Source organism: Lagenorhynchus albirostris, chromosome X, assembly GCF_949774975.1.
Source record: "Lagenorhynchus albirostris chromosome X, mLagAlb1.1, whole genome shotgun sequence".
NCBI classification, from domain to species: domain Eukaryota; kingdom Metazoa; phylum Chordata; class Mammalia; order Artiodactyla; family Delphinidae; genus Lagenorhynchus; species Lagenorhynchus albirostris.
In genome coordinates this window covers 38,369,575-38,391,665 of record NC_083116.1, presented here as the reverse complement: position 1 = coordinate 38,391,665, position 22,091 = coordinate 38,369,575, and the positions used below count along the sequence as shown (strand labels likewise).

General features: G+C 50.2%; 1 protein-coding gene across 1 annotated transcript in view; it reads left to right on the top strand.

The window, feature by feature from the left end:
• The window catches only part of FRMPD3 (FERM and PDZ domain containing 3), a 47,896-nt gene extending 40,762 nt beyond the window's left edge, over positions 1–7,134 (top strand). Inside the window, exons 10-11 of the mRNA XM_060137643.1 lie at positions 928–1,746; positions 3,319–7,134. Coding sequence (XP_059993626.1) covers positions 928–1,746; positions 3,319–6,263 — 3,764 coding nt within the window. The 3' untranslated portion in view covers positions 6,264–7,134. The remainder of the gene's footprint in view (positions 1–927; positions 1,747–3,318) is intronic.
• Positions 7,135–22,091: the final 14,957 nt, after the last annotated feature.

Here is a 22,091-nt window from a genome sequence, read left to right as displayed (position 1 = left end):
TTAATGCCTGCCATCTGTCTGTCTGTCTGCTGATAGCAAAGGGAATTGGCATTGTCTGAGTATATTCTCACAGATAACATGGGAAGGGGTCCCCAAAACAGACTAAAAGAGAGAAACCAGAAAGAAAGCATTTGCTGTGGATAATTCTCAGATGCACACACTTACCATCGTTAAAAGCTTTTGACTAGAACATTTTGCCACATGTATATAGAGCAGGCAGCCTAGCCCTGTATGAATACAGAGAAGTGCTATGATTTGAGGAGTTGACAAAAATGCTCCCCCTACCCTCCTCCCACATCCCAGCGTATCCCTCATATGCTTTACACATTCAGATACACTGAATTTTACTAGTAGAGCTCTATTCTTTTAGGGTCCCTCCATCGAAAATCCTCTTTGAAATACACACTCTTGGGATTGTACAAGCCTATTTTACACTTACCCACTGAACCACTCCTAACCTGTCAGATTCATTTCCTTCTGCCTCAAGAGATCCAGCATAACACGAGTGTAACAGAGCACTGGGGGTGGTTCAGATTCTGAATAGATTGGGGTTTGAGACAGGGACAGTTCCAGGGGGGACATAAAACAAACCTCACCCTACAGCTGACTCTCAGACCAGACATACCCGTGTAAGAGTCCAGCTGTGCCCAGATACCAAGGTGTTCACCCCCACCCCAGCCCATGCCTTTTCCCATTTCACAGGTGATGGGGCTATTAGCAGCCCAGGCCATTTGATTCCACTCACTTTACTTTCAGGGGCAGCGCAGCATGGCTGCCCCTTGCCCTCCTCTCTAGCAGCCAGATAGTGCTCCCTCTCAGTACCTACCACCCAGCTGGGCTCCAGAGACCCAGGCCCGAGACTCCAAGGAAACTCAGCCACAGTCCTCAGCACCAGGGCTCATGTGTTGATTCTCTTTCTGGGTTTAGATTACATGCACAGCGCCCACCGCCCTGTCACTGGGGGCCACCTGGGGAAAAAGGAGAGTAGTTATGTGGGCAGCATGGGCACCAGCCCCAGGAAGTCGAGCCGCTGCACGCCCCCGCCTGCCGACTCTGAGCTTGTCAGCTTTTGCTACCTCCACATGCGGGAACAAAGGAAGGATCAGGAAAGCCGGACAGACGTCAATGAGAACTTAATCTTCTTTGAGGAGACCAGGCCCCGGACCAAGTCTGACCCCACGTCCAAGAGTTCTGGCCAAGGTTATGTGATCCCTGATGACTTTGACGCAGCTAGCCTAGACCATGAGCCTTGTACCAGCAGGGCCCGTTCCTACACTTTGGACAATTCCCTTGGGGCTGAAGGCCTGAATTTCTACTGTGACTCTTGCAAAGCCAAACTCCAGGAGCAGCTGGGCCCTCGCAAAGGTGGGAGGCCTGGCTCCTCTCGTGACAATATGGTAGACTTGATGTCCCTCCCACCCCCCGGGAGTGAGGAGGAGGAAGAGGAGGAAGATGAGAGCACTTCGCTGTTGCCTTCCATTGCTGCCCCACCTCCTGGTTTCCGAGACAACAGTTCTGATGAAGAGGACCCCAAGCGCCGGGCCGTCCAGAGCCAGGAGCAAGGACGCCACCTGCGTGGGCTCCTGTACGATGAGATTCCGGTGACACTGATTGACAGCGTGCAGACCCGGACAGTCCGAGATCATGCCCAGGAGCTAGATGATGCCCTGGTGTCCACTCTGCAGGCTCTGGAAGCCCTGGCAGCCTCAGAGGATGGACCACATCCCCCAGCCCCTCAGACTGCAGGTAACAGCGCGTTCCTCCTCCCTCTTGCCTCCCTTTCCTTCTCCTGGCCAGGCAGACCCAGCAGGTGACATTTCTTCTTCCCAAGCAGAGGTCAAAGTCAGCGTGGTGTGTCAGGGCAGTGGATGGGCCAGAGACAGTTCAGGTAGGGTCGGGGGAGCGACGAAGCTGCGGCAGGGATCTACTGCTCAGCCCCCGCTAGAGCTCTGGCTCTCACCATTCCTATCGCTTTGGAAATGTCTTGCCGATGGACCCCAGGGATTGGGGCCGTGACAGCTACGGAGCCAGGCCAGGATGGAGGATCAGAGCAAGATTGTGAGACATATAGAAGACAGGCAAAGAACATCCAGCATGCATATGACTGGAAGAAAAACAAAATGACCAACTAACCACCTAGGGACCTGGGATCAGGGGAGCCAGGAGCCCTCACCGCTCAGGGCTGAGACCTTTATCCGCCTAAGAGCTTTGGCTCTCAGACGCATCCAAGTCCTGGCTTCTTCACCACTTTCAGTGTCACCTTTGCTTTGGCACTTAACCCTCTCTGAGCCTCACTTTTGTCATCTTCAATGGATTTGACAACAATAGTCCTATCACGTAGGGTTGTTGTGAGGATTAAATGATATCGTTCATGCAAAGTACATAAACGCTTCCTAGCACATAGTAAGGACTCTGTAAGTGGTAGCCACTATCATTGTTATTATTATTCGGTGGGCAAACTGTACAGCATGCATGCTATTCCCTGTTATAGACCCACATACATCCATCTTGTAGACAAACACGGATGTCAGACATGCACCCATAGTCACACATACATCCTTCCACACACATATGCCTTCAAACAAAGAGGTCAGTGATACAGTGACAGGAAGGAAATAGGGAGGAATAAGGCATATGAGAAAGCCTGTGAGGCGAGGGCAAGTGTGGACAGAGAGGGTGAAGCAATTGGGGTCAGAGGGAGCCTTGCTGACCAGAGCGAGTACCTGCCTTTTCTGTATGTGAGCGCATCCTTGGTGTCGGGCAGCCCCCATGTGTTCGGCCCCCAGGCCTGGCATTTCTCTTTGCTCAGAGTCTGGAGCTCCAAGCACTGGCTGCTCCCAGGCTAGAGGCCCATGTGATAGCCAGGTTGAGCTCAGCTAAATGGCCTCAGCTGCAGGGACTGTAGGCAGGCCTGGCCAGATGAGGAGGGCCAGAGAGAGAGGGAGCTATCTTTGCTGGCTCTCTTCAGGACAATTAACAAAAATTTCCTAGCTGTTGAATCTAAAAATAGTGATGATTAGCATGTTGTTTTGCCTGTGATCTGCATGTTAATTTGCCATCAAACTGCCCAGATCTTCTCTAGGCCTCTTTTGTTTCTCTCTCGGATTCCAGCCCTTCATCACCCCTCTCCCAGCTTGCCTTTCTTTGTCCCCTCCCCTCCCGACCTCCCACCCTCAGCCCTGCAGGCCCCCCAGGCCTGACTGGTTTTTTCCAGCTTGAAATCCTGCTGACTAACCTTGACCCTCATAGACTCTCTACATATGGTTGGAAAGGACTTGACACGAGTAAATGCTGCAGACCCTATCCCTGTCCCTCCAGGTCTGATTGTGCTGGCCACAATCACCCCTGAATCGTCGCTGGACTCGGGCCACGAAACCAACTCTTCGGAGCTCACGGACATGTCAGAGGTGATGTCAGCCATGAAGCAACACCAGAATACCACCTACTTCCTGGCCCAGCATCTCAACAAGGACAGCCTCCTGGCCCGCAAGGACCTGCCCTTCCGGATCCAGAGCTGTGCAGCCCAGGCCGTTCTCACGGCCCCTTACTCTCTCGGGCGCCCGGATCCCAACCCATCCCTCCAGCCAGCTGTCACAGGCCAGAGTCCTGGCGCCCCTGGTGCTCGGAGGAAGGTGCCCCCGTCAGAGGCGCAGCCACAGAACGAGCGAACGTACGCCCTGGCTGGGCACCCAGCACTGTCCCCTCAGCTGAGTGAGCAGAAGAATCTGAGCCTGCTGTCCCCAGTTCCTGAGGACAAAGGGCCTGGCCACACTCGGGCGGGCCTAGAGATGTCACTGAGGGCGGCCACACCGTCCCTCAGTGAAGAGCAGGTCTCTGAGCTAAGGGAGAGTCTGCCCAAGGAGGTCAGGTTGAGCCCCAAGCTTATCCTGGACCCAAAGGGCAGTGTGACCCCAGCCATCATCTCGGCCGCCCTACAGCAGGTGGTTCATACTAAGAGTCTGTCTGCCCCTGGCGGGGCCTTGGGGAGCACCCCCAACAGTGGGGAGAGGTTAGAGGCCAGCATGGTGAGGTCAGAGGTCAGCATGGGAAGGCCAGAAGTTAGCATGATGAGCGGCAGTGCCAATAAGAATCTTAAGTTCAAAATGAGTCCCAGTGCTCCAGAGGCCTCACGGAATTCCCAGCCGCAGCTGAGCCCAGAAGTCTCTTCCGGCTCCAGAGCGCCCACAGGCAGCCGAGCTGATAGCCTGCACCTCTCCTCACAAGAGGACAGGCTGCCTATTCAAAGTTTCCCTCCCAAAAGCTATCTTTCTCGAGTGAGTCGAGAGTCAGTGGGCAAGCAAGGTACCGGGGAGGTGGCGGGCAAGGGCGGGCCTGAGGGTGCTAAGCCTTCCCTGCACAAGCAGGGCACCGTCTCCGGCCAGGGGGAGAAGGGGCAGCTGGAGAGCACCCTCCAAAGCAGCAAGCTTGAAGACACCAGCCTGGTCCCCCGAGCCGGCTACCCCATGGTTCTGCAGAGCCCCAGCTGTCCGCCGCGAGGCCAGAGCCCCAGCTGTCAGCAGCGAGGCCAGAGCCCGCTGAGGCCTCAGGCTGCCAGCCGGCAGGTGAGCACCATGCCCTCCAGAAAGATTGAAACGACCCTGGATGGAGCCCACTTGGCCTCCGAAGGCCCCACCAAGCCCAAATCGTCCCGGGGCCCTTTCCGGCTCCGCAACTTATTCTCTGCCACCTTCCCAACCCGCCAGAAGAAGGAGACCGATGAGCGGCAGGCCCAGCTGCAGAAGGTGAAGCAGTATGAGCTGGAGTTCCTTGAGGAACTTCTCAAGCCACCAAGCCAGGGGGAGCTGTCGGGCACCGAGTACCTGCAACCCCCAGCTCCAGGCCGCTGCAGCTGCCAGCTCCGCAGCAGCCCCGTGCAGCAGGGGCCCGGCATGTCCCGAGAGCAGAGGCGCAGCTGTGATTGCAAGCGCATGTGCCGGGGGGCCCGGCCTCAGGCCCCCCAGACGCCGGTGCCCGGCCTCCGGGGGAGGGAGAGGGACAGGGTCCCCCCGACCCAGAGGCAGCCAGAGGCCGGCCTAGGCTTGAGCCTCGGCAGCCCCACCAGTGTCCGGCGCATGCGCTCCACCAGCCTGGAATCCCGAGAGTGCCGATCGGACCCTGAGAGCGGGGTTTCATGCCTGACCACATGTGCCTCGGGGGGCGAGTGTCTAGGAGCTCCCAACTACAGGAAACTGATGCGCCGCTACAGCATCAGTGAGCTGGACCAGGGCGACAGGGCCTCGCTGACCTCGGACGTCTACCCGCACCCACCCCTGGGCATGCTGCCCAGGGAGGCCAGGGAGGTAGAGGCAGGCCTCCCCCTAGGCGTGGGTCCCAAAAGCATGTCACTGGAATCCCCGACCCTGGGAGACCCCTCCTACGTCCACGTTGCCCCTGAGACCAAAGGCCCCAGACAGATGGCCGTGTTCTCACTGCCGGAAGAGGTGTACCGGAAGCCCGCGGAGCTGGACGAGGACAGTGAGAGTGGCAAGTGCTGCTCCATCCGCTACTGCTTCTACTACCGCAAGTGCGACATGGCGGATGACACCAGCGATGGCAAGGACGAGCTCTCCTACTCCATCCCCATGAAGATCCTGCCCGGCATGAAGCTGGACGAACAGGTGGTGCCCGTGGTGAGCAGGACCCTGCAGGTGCTGGATGCCGCCACCTGCAGCAGCCCGGAGGCCTCCCGCACCCAGGAGATCGACCTGCGGGTGTCCACCTTCGAGGGGAGCCTGGCCAAGATCAACGCCCTGCGGGCCCATGCCTACGGCCTGCCTGACGGCTTCCTGGCCGCCCGGCTGGACACCAACGAGCTGCTGACGGTCCTAAGGCAGTGCGTGGCCAGCCCCGAGGCCCGCGCCCCCAAGCCCTACGTCTCCCAGATCTCTGAGTACAAGCTCGAGCTGGCTCTCAAGTTCAAGGAGCTCCGGGCCTCCTGCCGCCGCGTGGCCAACGTGGACAAGAGCCCCACTCACATGCTGGCGGCCATCACGGGCAGCTTCCAGGTGCTGAGCAGCCTCATTGAGACGTTCGTGCGGCTGGTGTTCATCGTGCGCTCTGAGGCCCAGCGCCAAGAGCTGCTGGCCAAGGTGGAAGAGGTGGTGAGGAACTACACCTTCCTGCTGCGCGCAGCCGAGGAGTCCACCGCCCGGAGCCTTAAGCAGCAGCAGCAGGCAGCAGCCGCGGGGCACACGCCGGGCTCCCCCACTTCAGCGACTGTTATGAGCACATTCACCCGCTCCTTAAAAACCCTTATCAAGTAGGCCATCTGCCCGGGCCTGCCCCCCTTCCCCAACCGTGGCCCCAGGTTTGAGCTTTGTGGTCTTTGCATCTTGTGGTGAGTATAGGTGTCTGCTGGGCCAGTCAGGGTCCCAGAGCCCTCAGTCTCCAGGGAGTGACAGCTCCGTGCATTGAGGCTGTCCCTGAGGGCTCCGGGCAACTGCCACCCTGGGTATCCTCACCCCTTCCCTGGCCTCTGGGCGTCACTGTGAGGGCCAAGGCCCCCCCTCCCCCGTCACCACGCCCGCCGCAGATCTGTTTTGCCTCTCTTCTCTAGGGCTGAGACGTGACGTCGGGTCCACTTCCTGCTCCATCGTGGTAGCCGGAGGGAGGCGGGCCTGAAGCAGGGGGCCCGTGGGCCTTGAGCTCCTCTTGGCTCCTGTGCCCCTCTGGGGAGCAGTGGCAGTAGCAGCAGGCCACAGCGCCGAGCGAGCGGAGAGGCTCGGGCACGCAGTCCAGACGTGCCCACCCACCCTGGGCTCACACTAACTCGGCAGGAGCCACCCCGGAGGGCTTGTGCCCGGGTAGTGGGTCTGCAGAAAACAGCCGCGCTCAGCTGTTTGTGGCCGGCCCAGCAGGCTGGCGGCCTCAGGGAGCACTCGCCCCCGGGCCCAGTAGCTCCACACCAGCCATCCCCAAAGTGCCCTGCCCCTCGCTGACAGGCAGGGCGGCTCAGTCCACTAGGGAGCAAGCATCTGGGATCACCCCGCTCATTCTGGGTAAGGTACCTGGTGAACACGTCTGCCCTGGGGAGACCCAGCGCAGGCCTCAGAGCCCGCCTGGCCCAGCCCAGCGCAGGGGCTGTCGCTGCCGGCGTGCGGCTCCTCTCAACATCTCTCTACCAGACAGACTGTCCTTAGGAGTCCGACTTAGCTACAGATGGGGGGTGGGGGGTGGGGGGTGGGGGTGGGGGGGAGGGATCAGGGGGGCTGTTGATGACTATATCTTAAACTTCTGGAAGCTAGCGTGATATGTTAACCCTGAGTATATGCTTTTGGCTGTGTATTGACCCTGTGGATTTGTCTCTCTAAGAAAAGAAGCTGAGCGCCTTACCTGGTGCAGTCCGGCACCTCTCTCTCTCTCTCTCTCTCTCTCTCTCTCTCTCTCTCTCTCTCTCTCCCCCCCCCACTCCCCCGGAGTCATCTGGAAGGGAATCCACACTGTTTAGCATCCTCCTTGACACACATCTGCTGCCGTCACCGCCCCCACTACAGCGTTCCTGGGAGTGAAGACACGGAGTCCCTACTAATTGCCCATTGTAGGGAACAAAGAAAGCCAATGTTTCTTCTGTATAGATTGCTTCTCATCCACCTCTCCATACCCCCCATTTCCCACAAGCTCGTGCCCTGTGTCTGCCTCTCTTTCATCATTCCGTGAGAGGCTTACGTGAAACCTTCCGTTCTTATGTGAGTTTTATAAAGATGTACACTGTGCTTAACCCCCACCCATCCTTGGTGTCCCCGAGTGCGATAAAGGACCCCCCGAGTGGCGCTTCCTCCCAGCAAGGATTAGGGGAGCTCCTTCTGCAAAAGCCAGCCCCCCTCTTCCTTGCCTCTCCTCCCACAGGACCAAGTTGTTTAATGGGCCAGAGATGCAGCCAGTGGGGGACCGTTGCCCCCCGCAACCACCGCGACCCTGCCTGCTGACGTGGTCTGCCTCTTCTCCCAACATCTTGATCCTGCCCCTTCACCACTCAGGCCCCGCCTGTGTCATTCATTCCACCGCCATCCTTCACCTCTCCCTCGGCTTCACGGAGAGAACATATTTTCTAATGTCTGTATATAGTATATATACTACATAAAATATATAAATTCTATATTATACTAATTTATGTCTTGTTTTTCAAACAAGAATGATTAAATCTATTCATCTTACTATCCCAATAAGCCTTTGCAATGCCTCTGTGTGGGTGTCCTTGTGTCCTTGAATTGTTGGTTGCTGGGTGCTCCCCCAGGCCTCTGCGCCCATCTACCTGGGCCCTGGTGGTTGAGGAGAGATGAGGATCCTGCTCCTCCCGCCTCCCCTTTGCCCGTCTTAGAAGTCTCCTGTTGGTCATGGGAGTTGGATACTGTCTACTCCTTTCTCTTGACCTTGGGTCCTTTGGCTCACCTGGCCACCATGGCTGTGACCTCAGAGCTGATGGGTGGGCTGGGCACATAAAAACAATGTGCTCCTCAGCACCGGACAGCCTGGGAATTGGGAGATAGGGATTCAGGTCAGCTCTCAAATTGCTTTGGGAAATGGGGCCTCTCCCTCTGAAACGTTCCCAGTCACCTCAGAACGTAGCTTGACTGCCTTGTAGCTCAGGCTAGCCAATCCCTTGCAATGGCCTCTGGCGATTTCTTGGGAGAGGGTATTTCCATACAATAGAAGCAGCAGGACCCTAAGCAGAGCTGACTTCTCTGGCTTTTCAGAGAGTTACCTAATGGTGGGTGATGATTCTATTTCTCCTGTTCTAGGTCCTTCTGGTAATCACAGGTCCCCTCTAGCCTATGAGATGCCTTTGTGCCAACTAGAAAAAGATTCTCCCTGCAGGACCTACCCACCGTGATGAATTAGAAAACAACAGCAACAAAAAAAAACCAGTCCTCTGGGTGATGCTAGACCTGTGAGCACAGGTCTTGGTAATTTCAGCCCCACTTACTTTGATGGCCGGTTGTACAAACTATACAACCATTTACAGTAGCCCTGATGAGTAACTTCCTTCCACAGCTTGGGCACAGATGCTTTTTCTCATGTTTGCAAAAGTCGTGGCTAAAGTGCTTTGGGAGAGGGTAGACAGCAGAAGCAAGAAGAGCTAAAATTCTGCAGCCTGTGGAAGGAAAACCACATTCATAGAAAGACAGACAAAGTGAAAAGGCAGAGAACTTTGTACCAGATGAAGGAACAAGATAAAACCCCAGAAAAACAATTAAATGGGGCTTCCCTGGTGGCACAGTGGTTAAGAATCTGCCTACCAGTGCAGGGGACATGGGTTCGATCCCTGGTCCGGGAAGATCCCACATGCCAAGGAGCAACTAAGACCATGTGCCACAACTACTGAGCCTGCGCTCTAGAGCCCACAAGCCACAACTACTGAAGCCCACGCGCCTAAAGCCCGTGCTCCGCAACAAGAGAAGCCACCTCAATGAGAAAGCCATGCACCACAGTGAAGAGTAGCCCCCACTCACCGCAACTAGAGAAAGCCCACATGCAGCAACGAAGACCCAATGCAGCCAAAAATAAATAAAATAAAATACGTACATTTATGTTAAAAAAAAAACTTAAAAACAACTAAATGAAGTGGAGATAGGCAGCCTTCCAGAAAAAGAATTCAGAATAATGATAGTGAAGATGATACAGGACCTCGGAAAAAGAATGGAGGCAAAGATCGAGAAGATGCAAGAAATGTTTAACATTGTTTAACAAAGACCTAGAATAATTAAAAAACAAACACCTAGAAGAAGTAAAGAGCAAACAAACATAAACAATACAATAACTGAAATGAAAAATACACTAGAAGGAATCAATAGCAGAATAAATGAGGCAGAAGAACGGATAAGTGACCTGGAAGACAGAATGCTGGAATTCACTGCTGCAGAACTGAGTAAAGAGAAAAGAATGAAAAGATATGAAGACAGCCTAAGATACCTCTGGGACAACATTAAGCACAACAACATTCACATTATAGGGGTCCCAGAAGGAGGAGAGAGAGAAAGGACCAGAGAAAATATTTGAAGAGATTATTGTCGAAAACTTCACTAACATGGGAAAGGAAATAGCCACCCAAGTCCAGGAAGGGCAGAGTCCCAGGCAGGATAAACCCAAGGAGAAACACGCCAAGACACGTAGTAATCAAATTGACAAAAATTAAAGACAAAGAAAAATTGTTGAAAGCAACAAGGGAAAAATGACTAAGATGCAAGGAAACTCCCATAAGGTTAAGAGCTGATTTCTCAGCAGAAACTCACCAAGACAGAAGGGAGCGACATGATATATTTAAAGTGAAGAAAGGGAAGGACCTACAACCAAGATTAGTCTACCCAGCAAGGATCTCATTCAGATTCGACAGAGAAATCAAAAGCTTTACAGACAAGCAAAAGCTAAGAGAATTCAGCACCGCCAAACCAGCTCTACAACAAATGCTAAAGGAACTTCTCTAAGTGGGAAACACAAAAGAAGAAAAGGACCTACAAAAGCAAACCCATAACAATGAAGAAAATGGTAACAGGGACATACATATTGATAATTACCTTAAATGTGAATGGATTAAATGCTCCAACCAAAAGACACAGGCTCGCTGAATGGATACCAAAACAAGACCCATATATATGCTGTCTACAGGAGACCCACTTCAGACCTAGGGACACATACAGACTGAAAGTGAGGGGATGGAAAAAAGATATGCCATGCAAATGGAAATCAAAAGAAAGCTGGAGTAGCTATACTCATATCAGATAAAATAGACTTTAAAATAAAGAATGTTACAAGAGACAAGGAAGGACACTACATAATGATGAAGGGATCAATCCAAGAAGAAGATATAACAATTAGGAATATATATGCACCCAACATAGGAGCACCTCAATACATAAGGCAACAGTTAACAGCTATAAAAGAGGAATCGACAGTAAGACAATAATAGTGAGGGACTTTAACACCTCACTTACACCAATGGACAGTTCATCCAGAAAGAAAATTAATAAGGAAACACAAGCTTTAAATGACACAATAGAACAGATAGATTTAATTGATATTTATAGGACATTCCATCTAAAAACAGCAGATTGCACTTACTTCTCAAGCGCACGCAGAACATTCTCCAGGATAGATCACACCTTGGGTCCCAAATCAAGCCTCAGTAAATTTAAGAAAACTGAAATCATATCAAGCATCTTTTCCGACCACAACGCTATGAGATTAGAAATCAATTACAGGGGAAAAAAACTGCAAAAAAAAAAAAATACGGAGGCTAAAAAATACGTTACTAAATAACCAAGAGATCACTGAAGAAATCAAAGAGGAAATCAAAAAATACCTAGAGACAAAGGACAGTGAAAACACGAAGATCCAAAACCTATGGGATGCAGCAAAAGCAGTTCTAAGAGGGAAGTTTATAGCAATAAAAGCCTACCTCAAGAAATAAGAAACATCTCAAATAAAAAATCTAACCTTACACCTAAAGGAACTAGAGAACAAAGAGCAAACAAAACCTAAAGTTAGTAGAAGGAAAGAAATCATAAAGATCAGAGCAAAAATAAATGAAATAGGAACAAAGAAAACAATAGCAAAGATCAATAAAAATAACAGATGGTTCTTTGAGAAGATAAACAAAATTGATAAACATTTAGCCAGATTCATCAAGAAAAAGGGAGAGGACTCAAATCAGTAAAATTAGAAATGAAAAAAGAGAAGTTACAACAGACACTGCAGAAATACAAAACATCCTAAGAGACTACTACAAGCAACTCTGCCAATAAAATGGACAACCTGGAAGAAATAGACAAAGTCTTAGAAAGGTATAACCTTCCAAGACTGAATGAGGAAGAAATAGAAAATATGAACAGACCAATCACAAGTAATGAAATTGAAACTGTGATTAAAAATCTTCCAACAAACAAAAGCCCAGGACCACATGTCTTCACGGGTGAATTCTATCAAACATTTAGAGAAGAGCTAACACCCATCCTTCTCAAACTCTTCCAAACGAACTCTGCAAACGAATCAATGGACAAAGGATTAATCTCCAAAATCTATAAACAGCTCATACAGCTCAATATTAAAAAAACAAACAACCCATTCAATAAATGGGCAGAAGACCTAAATAGACATTTCTCCAAAGAAGACATACAGATGGCTAACAAACACATGAAAAGATGCTCAACATCACTATTATTAGAGAAATGCAAATCAAAACTACAATGAGGTATCACCTCACACCAGTTAGAATGGGCATTGTCAGAAAATCTGCAAACAACTAGTGCTGGAGAGGGTGTGGAGAAAAAGGAACCCTCTTGCACTGTTGGTGGGAATGTAAATTGATACAGCCACTATGGAGAACAGTATGGAGGTTCCTTAAAATCTAAAAATAGAATTACCATATGACCCAGCAATCCCACTACTGGACATATACCCTGAGAAAATCATAATTCAAAAAGAGGCATGTACCACAATGTTCATTGCAGCTCTATTTACAATAGCCAGGACATGGAAGCAACCTAAGTGTCTGTCAATAGACAAATGGGTAAAGAAGATGTGGTACATATATACAATGCAATATTACTCAGCCATAAAAAGGAACGAAATTGGGTCATTTGTAGAGACGTGGATGGATCTAGAGACTGTCATACAGAGTGAAGTAAGTCAAAGAGAAAAACCAATATCGTATATTAATGCATATATGTGGAATCTCTAAAAATGGTACAGATGAACCGGTTTGTAGGGCAGAAATAGAGACACAGATGTAGAGAACAAACATATGGACACCAAGGGGGGAAGGGGGGTGGTGGTGGTGGGATGAATTGGGAGATTGGGATTGACATATGTACACTAATATGTATAAAATAGATAACTAATAAGAACCTGGTATATAAAAAACTGAATAAAATAAAATTCAAAAATTCAAAAAATTAAAAATAAATGAATGAATAAATAAATAAAATTTAAAAATAAAAATATATATATATAGTGGTTTGGAAGCCAAGCATGGAGGAGGAGCCAGAGACAACACAGTCAGACTGGGAGCTGCCCATCAGGGATGGGCCTGCCAGGGATACTGTCCCACAACATCACGTTGGGACTCAGGAAATTGGTGCCAGTATAAAGTGAGGCCTGCCACCACTCAAGACGACCTGACTGGACAGTCCAGAAACTTGGGCTCCTGAACTACACTGGTAATTCCTTAAAGTCAGAAAGCATTCTTATTCGGTTCTATACTCTGGGTACCCACCCACCCGGTACCCACCCGGCACATAGTAGTTCTTCAATAAGTATTTGTTGAATGCATGAGTGTTGAATGAGATGACTGCCGTGAGTGAGTCCCCCCAGACCTCTGTACCTCGTGAAAAGGGTCCTCTCTCCTCTGGGAATGACTAATCCAGGTCAGTGCACTTGGACGAGGCCAGGCAGCCTGGCATCCTCCTATCAAAGATGAGGAGACAGGTCCATCACCCAGCGTCCCACGCACTCAGCTGAGTTTCACCAACTACTTTCCAAAAGCTTTGCCAACTCCCCAAGCTCCTTTTCTGTGGTCCCAGGGCCTTTCTCTGCAGAGCTGGGAGCCCTGAGTGGGGGCTGGCAGGGACATCTTCCCCCCAGTATCTTGCTCACCAGCTCTGGCCTGAGCTGGAGCCTGAAGCTGAAGCTCTCCAGCCATCCCATACCTGACACAAATCCCCAGAGCCTGACTCCTGCCTTTCCAACTTCAGTCCATTCAAGGAAAATGGGTTCATGCTATTGGTGTGGGCCCAGGATGCCTGTGGTGCTGGGACAGTCACATTTTTTCCAAGCTGTTGTCAAGGCACTGCGGATAATAGGCAATTTCATCAACAATGATTTGAAAGGACCTGCCTCAGCCAGAGCTTTACTGCCCAAGGGGCGGGAAAGGATCAGCTGCCCGCACTGGGAAGAAGCATGAATTTAGCATAATGTCTTAGGATCAAATTCCTCCAAACAGCCACTAGGATGGCAGTAATAACTGCACCCCATGCCCCATCCTGTAGGCTGGAAGCCAGAGTGTGGGTGTGTCTGGAGCAAGGAGGAGGTCCTCCATGGAGTGGGAGGAAATGGCCTCTGAGGGTTCAGTCTCGGGCCGGGGCAAAATGTCCTGGATTCCAGATTCCAGGCGGGTCTCTTGGTTTCAATGCCCTGACCTCCTGGAAACCACCATTAGGTGGAAATTATGGAGGCCTGCCTTCTCACAAGTACAGAACTGCTTGTTTCACTTTGGGTTTCTAGCAACTGCTTCCCACTCATGACCACGTGCCCACGCATCAAGTGCTGCCCACGCTCCCAGCATCACAGGGACATCCTCTGACACCCTCGCTGACGTTTCCAGCTGCAGGTTCTAGACCTACCACTTAGCAATGTGCTCAGTTTGAGCTTCCCTGCCCTCCTGTCTGTGATGTCTGTCCTTCTGCATGTTGACTCCTCATTCCTATGTTCACTGCTTCGGCCGAAAGGGATACGTGGCTGTAGTAGGTCGGGAGCCTTGCACAACACAGAAAACTTGACTGCTGCCCTTAAATGTGCACAAACAACTGTGTACAAGCATTTACCCTATGCCAGGCACTGTGTTAAGTACTTTACATGCAAAATCTCACTTTTTAAAAATTTATTTATTTTTATTTTTGGCTGTGTTGGGTCTTTATTGCTGCATGTGGGTTTTCTTTAGTCGCAGTGAGCAGGGGATACTCTTCATTGCGGTGCGCGGGCTTTTCACTGGTGGCTTCTCTTGTTATAGAGCATGGGCTCTAGGCACGTGGGCTTCAGTAGTTGTGGCACGCGGGCTCAGTAGTTGTGGCGCACTGGCTTAGTTGCTCCGCAGCATGTGGGATCTTCCCGGACCAGGGCTCGAACCCGTGTCCCCTGCGTTGGCAGGTGGATTCTTAACCATTGCGCCACCAGGGAAGCCCCACAATCTCATTATTTTTAAGTTTTATTTCTTCTTTTTTTTGGCCATGCCGAGAGGCTTGCAGGATCTTAGTTCCCCGACCAGGGATTTAACCTGTGCCCTCGGCAGTAAAAAGAGTCCTAACCACTGGATTGCCAGGGAATTCCCCACGATCTTATTTAATCGCCTTAACAATCCTTTGAGAGAGATACTATGAGCATATCCACTTTTCTTAGGAGAAAGCTGAAGCCTAGAGAGGCTAAATCCCTATCCTGAGGTCACACAGCTGGTAAGCGGTAAGCCAGTTGGTTTCCAAGCCCAGCCCAAGATTTCACCTGCTACCCTGCAGTACTCAGCCCAGTGCCTCCTCTGAAGCCCTTCCCCTGAAAACAGAGGCATGGATGCAGCCACACTCATCAGAGGATAACCTGTAACAGTTGTTCAGGGTACAGGCAGCCTGTGGGTAACCAGACATTGGTAACATTGGGGTGTAAGGTGTGGGATACAGCAAGCCCACCTGACTCTCTTCGCCAGGCGGCCCTAGTGCCACATGCCTCTCGGAACCAGGGGGTGGAGTGGTATCTGTGCATGAAAATTTGTGGGTAGAGCAGCTGTGTCCAAAAAGGCACCATCAAAATGAGGGGACCCCCCTCTGTTCCTCAAATTGGGGTCTGAGCTCCCAAGGCTGTGACCCATACTCCTTATGCATTTGCATTTTTCTCAAAGATTTTGGAGGCAAATATCACACAAATGATATCTTCAATGTTTTTATGTAAAAATATGGATCGGAATGCAGAAGTTGCACACCCTGTAAAGAAAACATCATTTCAAAGACACTTGAGACTTGTGCCTGATACTTCTGGTTTCATTCCCATGTCCACCTTCCCAGCGTCCAGGTTCACTCTCCTCTACCCCAGAGATGCTTTGGTGGAAATGCTGGACACACTCAGGGTCCATCAGATGAACTAACTAGTGGTGTGGGCCCCAAGGGGAGGACATCTAGGACTGGCCTATTTCCATGGATCTGGGCATAGGTAGGGGTCAGGCACTTCTCTGGGGATGAGAGACCTGGCATAACAGGATGCCAGGAAGGAGATGGGGCAGCGTTATCAAAGCCTCCTTCTCAGTCCCAGTGTTGCCTCTTATACACTTTAGCACAGGGTCAGCTCCAGGCACAGACTGAGGGGAGCCAGATTCTGTGCCAGCCGAGATTTCCGCATCTGTAATGAGCAAGCAAAGCAGGGAGGCCACGTGGGCTAAGGTGAGCCATTCCCCCTAGAATCAGGGCTTGGTTCATATCTTCAGCCCAGCCGCTGACTTGCCATATGATGGGATACAAGTCATTTCACCTGCTTGGGTCTCTTCTCTAAAATGAAGATGACTGAGTCTTCAGTCTCTCTCTGAGGCTCGGAGGATTAATGATGTGGTGCTGAATAAAACCGCTATAAAAATCCCAAATCCTAGCCATATGAGCTTAACAAGTACAAATTGAACCGCCCCGTTTGCAGCTGGTCCACAGAAACTAATTAAGCTTGCACCAAGAGCCTAGCACTAGAAAACTGGGTGTCTGTTTCCTTCAAATATCCATTATTTTCCGTCAAAACCACCTTCCCCTAAAAAAGGCATATTTGAGGCCTGCCTCCTCCCTCTTGGGCCTTTCTTTTGAAATTGGGAAGCCCACCTGCTACCTCAGTAAAGACCCACGTCCTGGGGTGGACAGAGCCAGGCAGACCCAAGACTCTGCTTGGCCTTTGGCCAATACCCCAGCTTGTTTCTCTGACACCCTCCTCTCCTCTCTTCATTCTCATCCTCTTCGCTAGAAGCAGCTATAATTCAAGGAGGCTTGAACTTCTCGGTTTTCTTCATCATTTAGGCATAGGTCACAGGAAACGGCTTTCAACTCCAAACTCTCAGCCAGCTTCCCGGTGACAGCTTCGAGTTCTAGCTACCGTGCCCAGTGTTTAGTTCCCGTGCATCCCACTCCCACCCTAGCGGTTTGCCAACCTATGGCAGCATGCCAAGGGCAGCCGGAGAAACGATTTTTGAAGACCCATGGTGGGGGGCAGGGGTAGTTCAGTTCTCAGATCATGGCAAGATGGCTTAGAAGGCAAAGCTGGCTTCGATTCCCACCTCCTGGTTCCTTCCCTACCCCCTGTTCTCTCCAGGATGTCCTGGGCCCTCAAGCATTCTTCTGGCTTCTCAATGCCCTACATGGTAATAACCCTCTAGGCCTGTTCTCCCTTCAAAATGACCTCTTCCTCTCCCCAAGTAAAAACTGGTCTTATGGGCATATGTTTGGTTTTGAGCCATCTGATTAACACACAGAGCAATAATGCTGTGCCTCAGGGCTTCCTACAAAGTGAGATTTAGTCATATCCAATGCAGGACGCAATGAATCTGATATTTTAATTGGTATGCATGCCTGTGACCTTGGTAACGGGGCTGCTGGAAATCCCTTCTCTCAGTGATGGGATTATGCCAGTGGGGAGGGTCTGAGCCACCAAGGTAAACAGTGTTCTCTTCGCCTTCTCTAGAACCCTAATCACTCAATCCCTCAGCCTGCCCACTTGTAAACTCAGAAGCCCACCTGTCTCTCCCTACCTCATATAAAAAATATTTTTTTTTTTGGCCAAGCCACAAAGCATACAGGATCTCAGTTCCCCAACCAGGGATCAAACCCGTGCCCCCTGCAGTGGAAGTGCGGAGTGCTAATCACTGGTCTGCCAGGGAATTCCCCTCATTTAAATTGGAAGATAAATCTGCAGTATGGGCAGGCTGTTTTGCAGTTTCTTGGAGGTAACTACAATTCCTGCTTCCTAGTACAGTTTATAGGAAAAAAGGGGAAAAAATGCTATATGGCAGTGGCATGACCCTTGGCCCCCAAGGACAGGGGAATTGCTAGGAAAGAGAGGCAAAGACAAGCATTCCTGCCCCTTTTCTAACCTGGTACAGCAGGCATGTATGCCTCCAGGGACCTGGAAAAATTCAAAGAGCCAAGTCGAAAACAGACAGATGTTCCTCCTGCTGAACAATAGAAGAGGCTTTGATCTGACTTGCAGTTTCTGCAGCCCTGAGCCCACGCTAGCTTGGCTCTGTTAACAGAGCTGCATTAGGTGCCAGGAGATTTTGGTTCTACTTGCAGCTCTTCCAAGAACTAGCTGTGTGACCTTGGGCATTCACTTCCCTTCTCTGAGTATCAGTGTCTTGCCATATAAAAGGAGTGGGTTGAACTAGAGGGCCTTTTAGCTTTAAAAAAAGCACATTTTCTCTACATTAAACATTTTTTGGACAAAGGCAAGTACTTCTAGCATCACCCAAACACTCCTCAGATCAGTAATTAAACTGGGAGAACTCCCCAACTCATAAAAGTTAAGCACCAGAACAGACCACAGAGCCTGCTTGGCCCTGCTGCTTTCATCTAATTCCCTTCTGTCAAGGGGGGCTGAAATCTCCCATCTCTTTTAAATCCCCAGATGATTCTAACTCACTGGGATACTGAACTTGTACAATAAAGCCTATATTCACAGGAAACCAACTCACAGGCACCCTAGGAGAGTGAAATGCATCTAAAGGGTCCAGGCAAATCCTAAGGTAAAACAGCGAACTTTGTTTTATGAGATAAATCTTCTGGAACAGGCAGGGCTGCTTTTAAGATAGACTTTTGTTGGGAATTCCCTGGTGGTCCAGTGGTTAGGACTCTGCATTCTCACTGCCAAGGGCCTTGGTCAGGGAACTAAAAATCCCACAAGCCATGCCACACAGCACACACACAAAAAAGATACTCGTTTGTTAATAAAACCATGATTTACATGTATGCCCTTCGCTCTTTCAAAGGACTCCTAAAGTGAATCCTTTTGAAAAGCCATTAATACTCACCTCCTAATATATCTTCGGTGTAAATCCAGTTTTTCAGTTCAAATCCTTAAGCGTTTAAAATACATCCAAGGGGACTTCCCTGGTGGCACAGTGGCTAAGACTCCGAGCTCCCAATTCAGGGGGCCAGGGTTCAATCCCTGGTCAGGGAACTAGATCCCACATGCATGCCGCAACTAAGAGTTTGCATGCCACAACTAAGGAGCCCACATGCCGCAACTAAGACCCAGCACAACCATAAATAAATAAATAAATAATTTTTAAAAATAAAATAAAAAGCATCCAGGGACTTCCCTGTTAAAAAATAATAATAAAATAAATAAAATAGAAAGCATCCAGGGACTTCCCTGGCAGTCCAGTGGTTAAGACTTCACCTTCCAATGCAAAGGGTGTGGGTTCGATCCCTGGTCAGGGAGCTAAGATCCCACATGCTTTGTGGCCAAAAAAACAAAACATAAAACAGAAGCAATATTGTAATGAATTCAATAAAGCCTTTAAAAATGGTCCACATCAAAAAAAACCTTTTAAAAAACTCCCACAAGTGAAAATAAATAAATAAAAATAAATAAAATGCATCTACTCTGAGGGTCTGTGCAAGAGGCTGTGGGAAATGCAGGGTCTCTGGCCTCAAAGAGCTTGCATGCTTGCTGAAGACACAGAGAACATAAGTTTGGGAGTCCAGGTCCTAATGCAAGGGCTGACTCCTGAGAGCTGGTGCTCTCAGCATGGGCTGCAGCACACTGGGCTGTCTCGACAGATGTGATGTACTTTCTGGTGGCCTGAAAGCCCTCTGATGTGCTTACAAAAGAGAGACGCCCACCTGCCATCAATTTGGCATTGAATTAGGCTGAAAATTCGAAGCTGAGGATATGAATAATGACAGGCCACACTGGCCTCCGGAGGGAAAAATCTGAACATAGGCAGTAGACAGAAAAGAGAAAATGTCTTGAAAGAAATGCTAATACCCAGAAGGAGCAGGAAAGTTTGCTTGAAGATGACAAGGAGGTCCAGCTAGTCAAAGGTGACGCTAGAAGGAGCCTTGCGTGAACTTCCCTGGCGGTCCGGTGGTCAAGACTCTCCGCTTCCCCTGCAGGGGGCGAGGGTTCAGTCCCTGGTCGGGGAAGATCCCAGAAGCCCGCACGGTGCAGCCAAAAAAAAAAAAAAAAAAAAGTCCTGCGCACTGGGATTGAAGTGGCAGACCCAGGAAAGATTCTGCTGCAACTCCTTCCTTCTAGTCCTACAGGGGGAATTCTTTCTCTCTGCCTGCTGTTAAAGGAGTCATTTATGAGTCTGTAAAGCTTCTCAAGGAAAAGGTCGTGTTTTATTCATTCCTGTAATCCAAAGGCTGAGCACTGTTATTTTGCCCATAGTTGCTGCCGAAGAAATACCTACAGAAGAAGTGACTGATTGAATAAATGGATGAATTTAGACCCTCCTATAATGCCTAGAATTTCAAAAGGAAGCAAAGCCATGCCTACCCTATGTGGGGAGGGGAAGGGAGGGGGCCCTTCCAAGGAGGTGGGTGTTTACAAAATTCTCCCAGGGGTCTGAGCTTTGGAGTTAGTTGGAAATGTGAAATATGGACAAGAGGGCATTCCTCAGCCTTTTCTAGAACAAAATAGTCTGCTCCTGCTCCTCCCTTCCTCTCCAATTTGGGGATCAGGATTCCAGCCCTTTACCTTCAGCACCCGGAAACCGGTATTCAAAGCTCTCCACAGGCCTTCCCTGGTGGCGCAGTGGTTGAGAGTCCGCCTGCCGATGCAGGGGACACGGGTTCGTGCCCCGATCCGGGAGGATCCCGCATGCCGCGGAGCGGCTGGGCCCGTGAGCCACGGCTGCTGGGCCTGCGCATCCGGAGCCTGTGCTCCGCAACGGGAGAGGCCACAGCAGTGAGAGGCCCGCGTACAGAAAAAAATAAAAAAAAGCTCTCCACAGTCTGGTTTTGTATAGGTCAGGGTCAACCAGAGAAAAAGACCCAGTAGGAAGTGTATATTAAGGGATTTCTTGTAAGGAATTGGCTTATACCTTTGTGGGGCTGGCTCAGCAAGTCTGAAATCTGTGGGCAGGCCATCAGGAAGGGCAGGCTGCAATTCCTTTTTCCTCAGAAAAACTGCAGTTCTGCTCTTAAGACCTTTCAACTGATTGAATCAGACCCACCCAAATTGTCTAGGAAAATCTCCTCTACTTAAAGACAAGCATTAGGAATATTAATCACATCTACAAAATACCGGGACTTCCCCGGTGGTCCAGTGGTTAGAAATCCACCTTCTAACGCAGGTTCGATCCCTGGTCGGGGAACTAAGATCCCACATGCCTCGGGGCAAATATAAGCCCACGCACCGCAACTACTGAGTGTGCTGTAGAGTCCGTGTGCCTCAACTAGAGAAGCCTCATACCTTCACAGCAACCCCCAGATTAGTGTTTGATTCAGGAACTGGGACCACAGCCTAGACAAGTTGATACATAAAAGGCTTCTAGTTGCCTTTCTTGCCTCAGCTCCCAACACACCTTCCCTCACCTCACCTCACCCCACTTGTGCATTCGCCTTCCCCAGGGCCTTTGATAAACCTGAGTCAGGAAGGGGGCAGTGCACAACCTTTAGAAGAACGACATAGCCGTTGAGGACACAACATAAACTGGTTAGAACCAACTACGCCGATGGTGGAAGATGCTATTTCCACTAGAAGCTGAGCCTCATTATATGCTCATTGTAATACGTCAGCATGCTAAATGACACACCCAGGAATTCCCTGGTGGTCCAGTGTTTAGGACTCCACGTTTCCATTGCAGGGGGCACGGTTCAATCCCTGGTTGGGGAAGTAAGATCCTGCGTGATCCCTCATGCTGTGCAGCGAGGCCAAAAAAATAAAAAGACACACCCACGAGCGCCATGACCATAAAGGACCAAAAAGTGGGCGGTGACCCAATTCCTGGAAATCTCCACCCCGTCCCCAAAATAGCTGGAATAATCCTCCCACTCATTAGCCTAGAAGTTACCCAGCCCATAAAACTAACCACCCCATATTTCAGGGCCCACACTCTGTCAAGTATGTTTCTTCCAAGGCTGCTCTCACTTTCTGAGACGGGCTGCATTCTGTCAATGTGTATCTCTCTAAATAAACCTGCTTTCACTTTACTATGGCTTGAATTCTTTCCTGCGCAAAGCCAAGAACCCATACTTGGCAGCTCGTCCCAGGGATTCACCTGAGACCTGGGACATGACCATCCTTTTGCACCCCTTCTTTCTCTGCAACAACCCTCTTCTCAAGGTTGCAATCCTTGGTCTTAGGAGGCCCATTTCCTGCAAGACCCTTCGCACATCCTCTCAATTTGATTGCATTTCTCACTC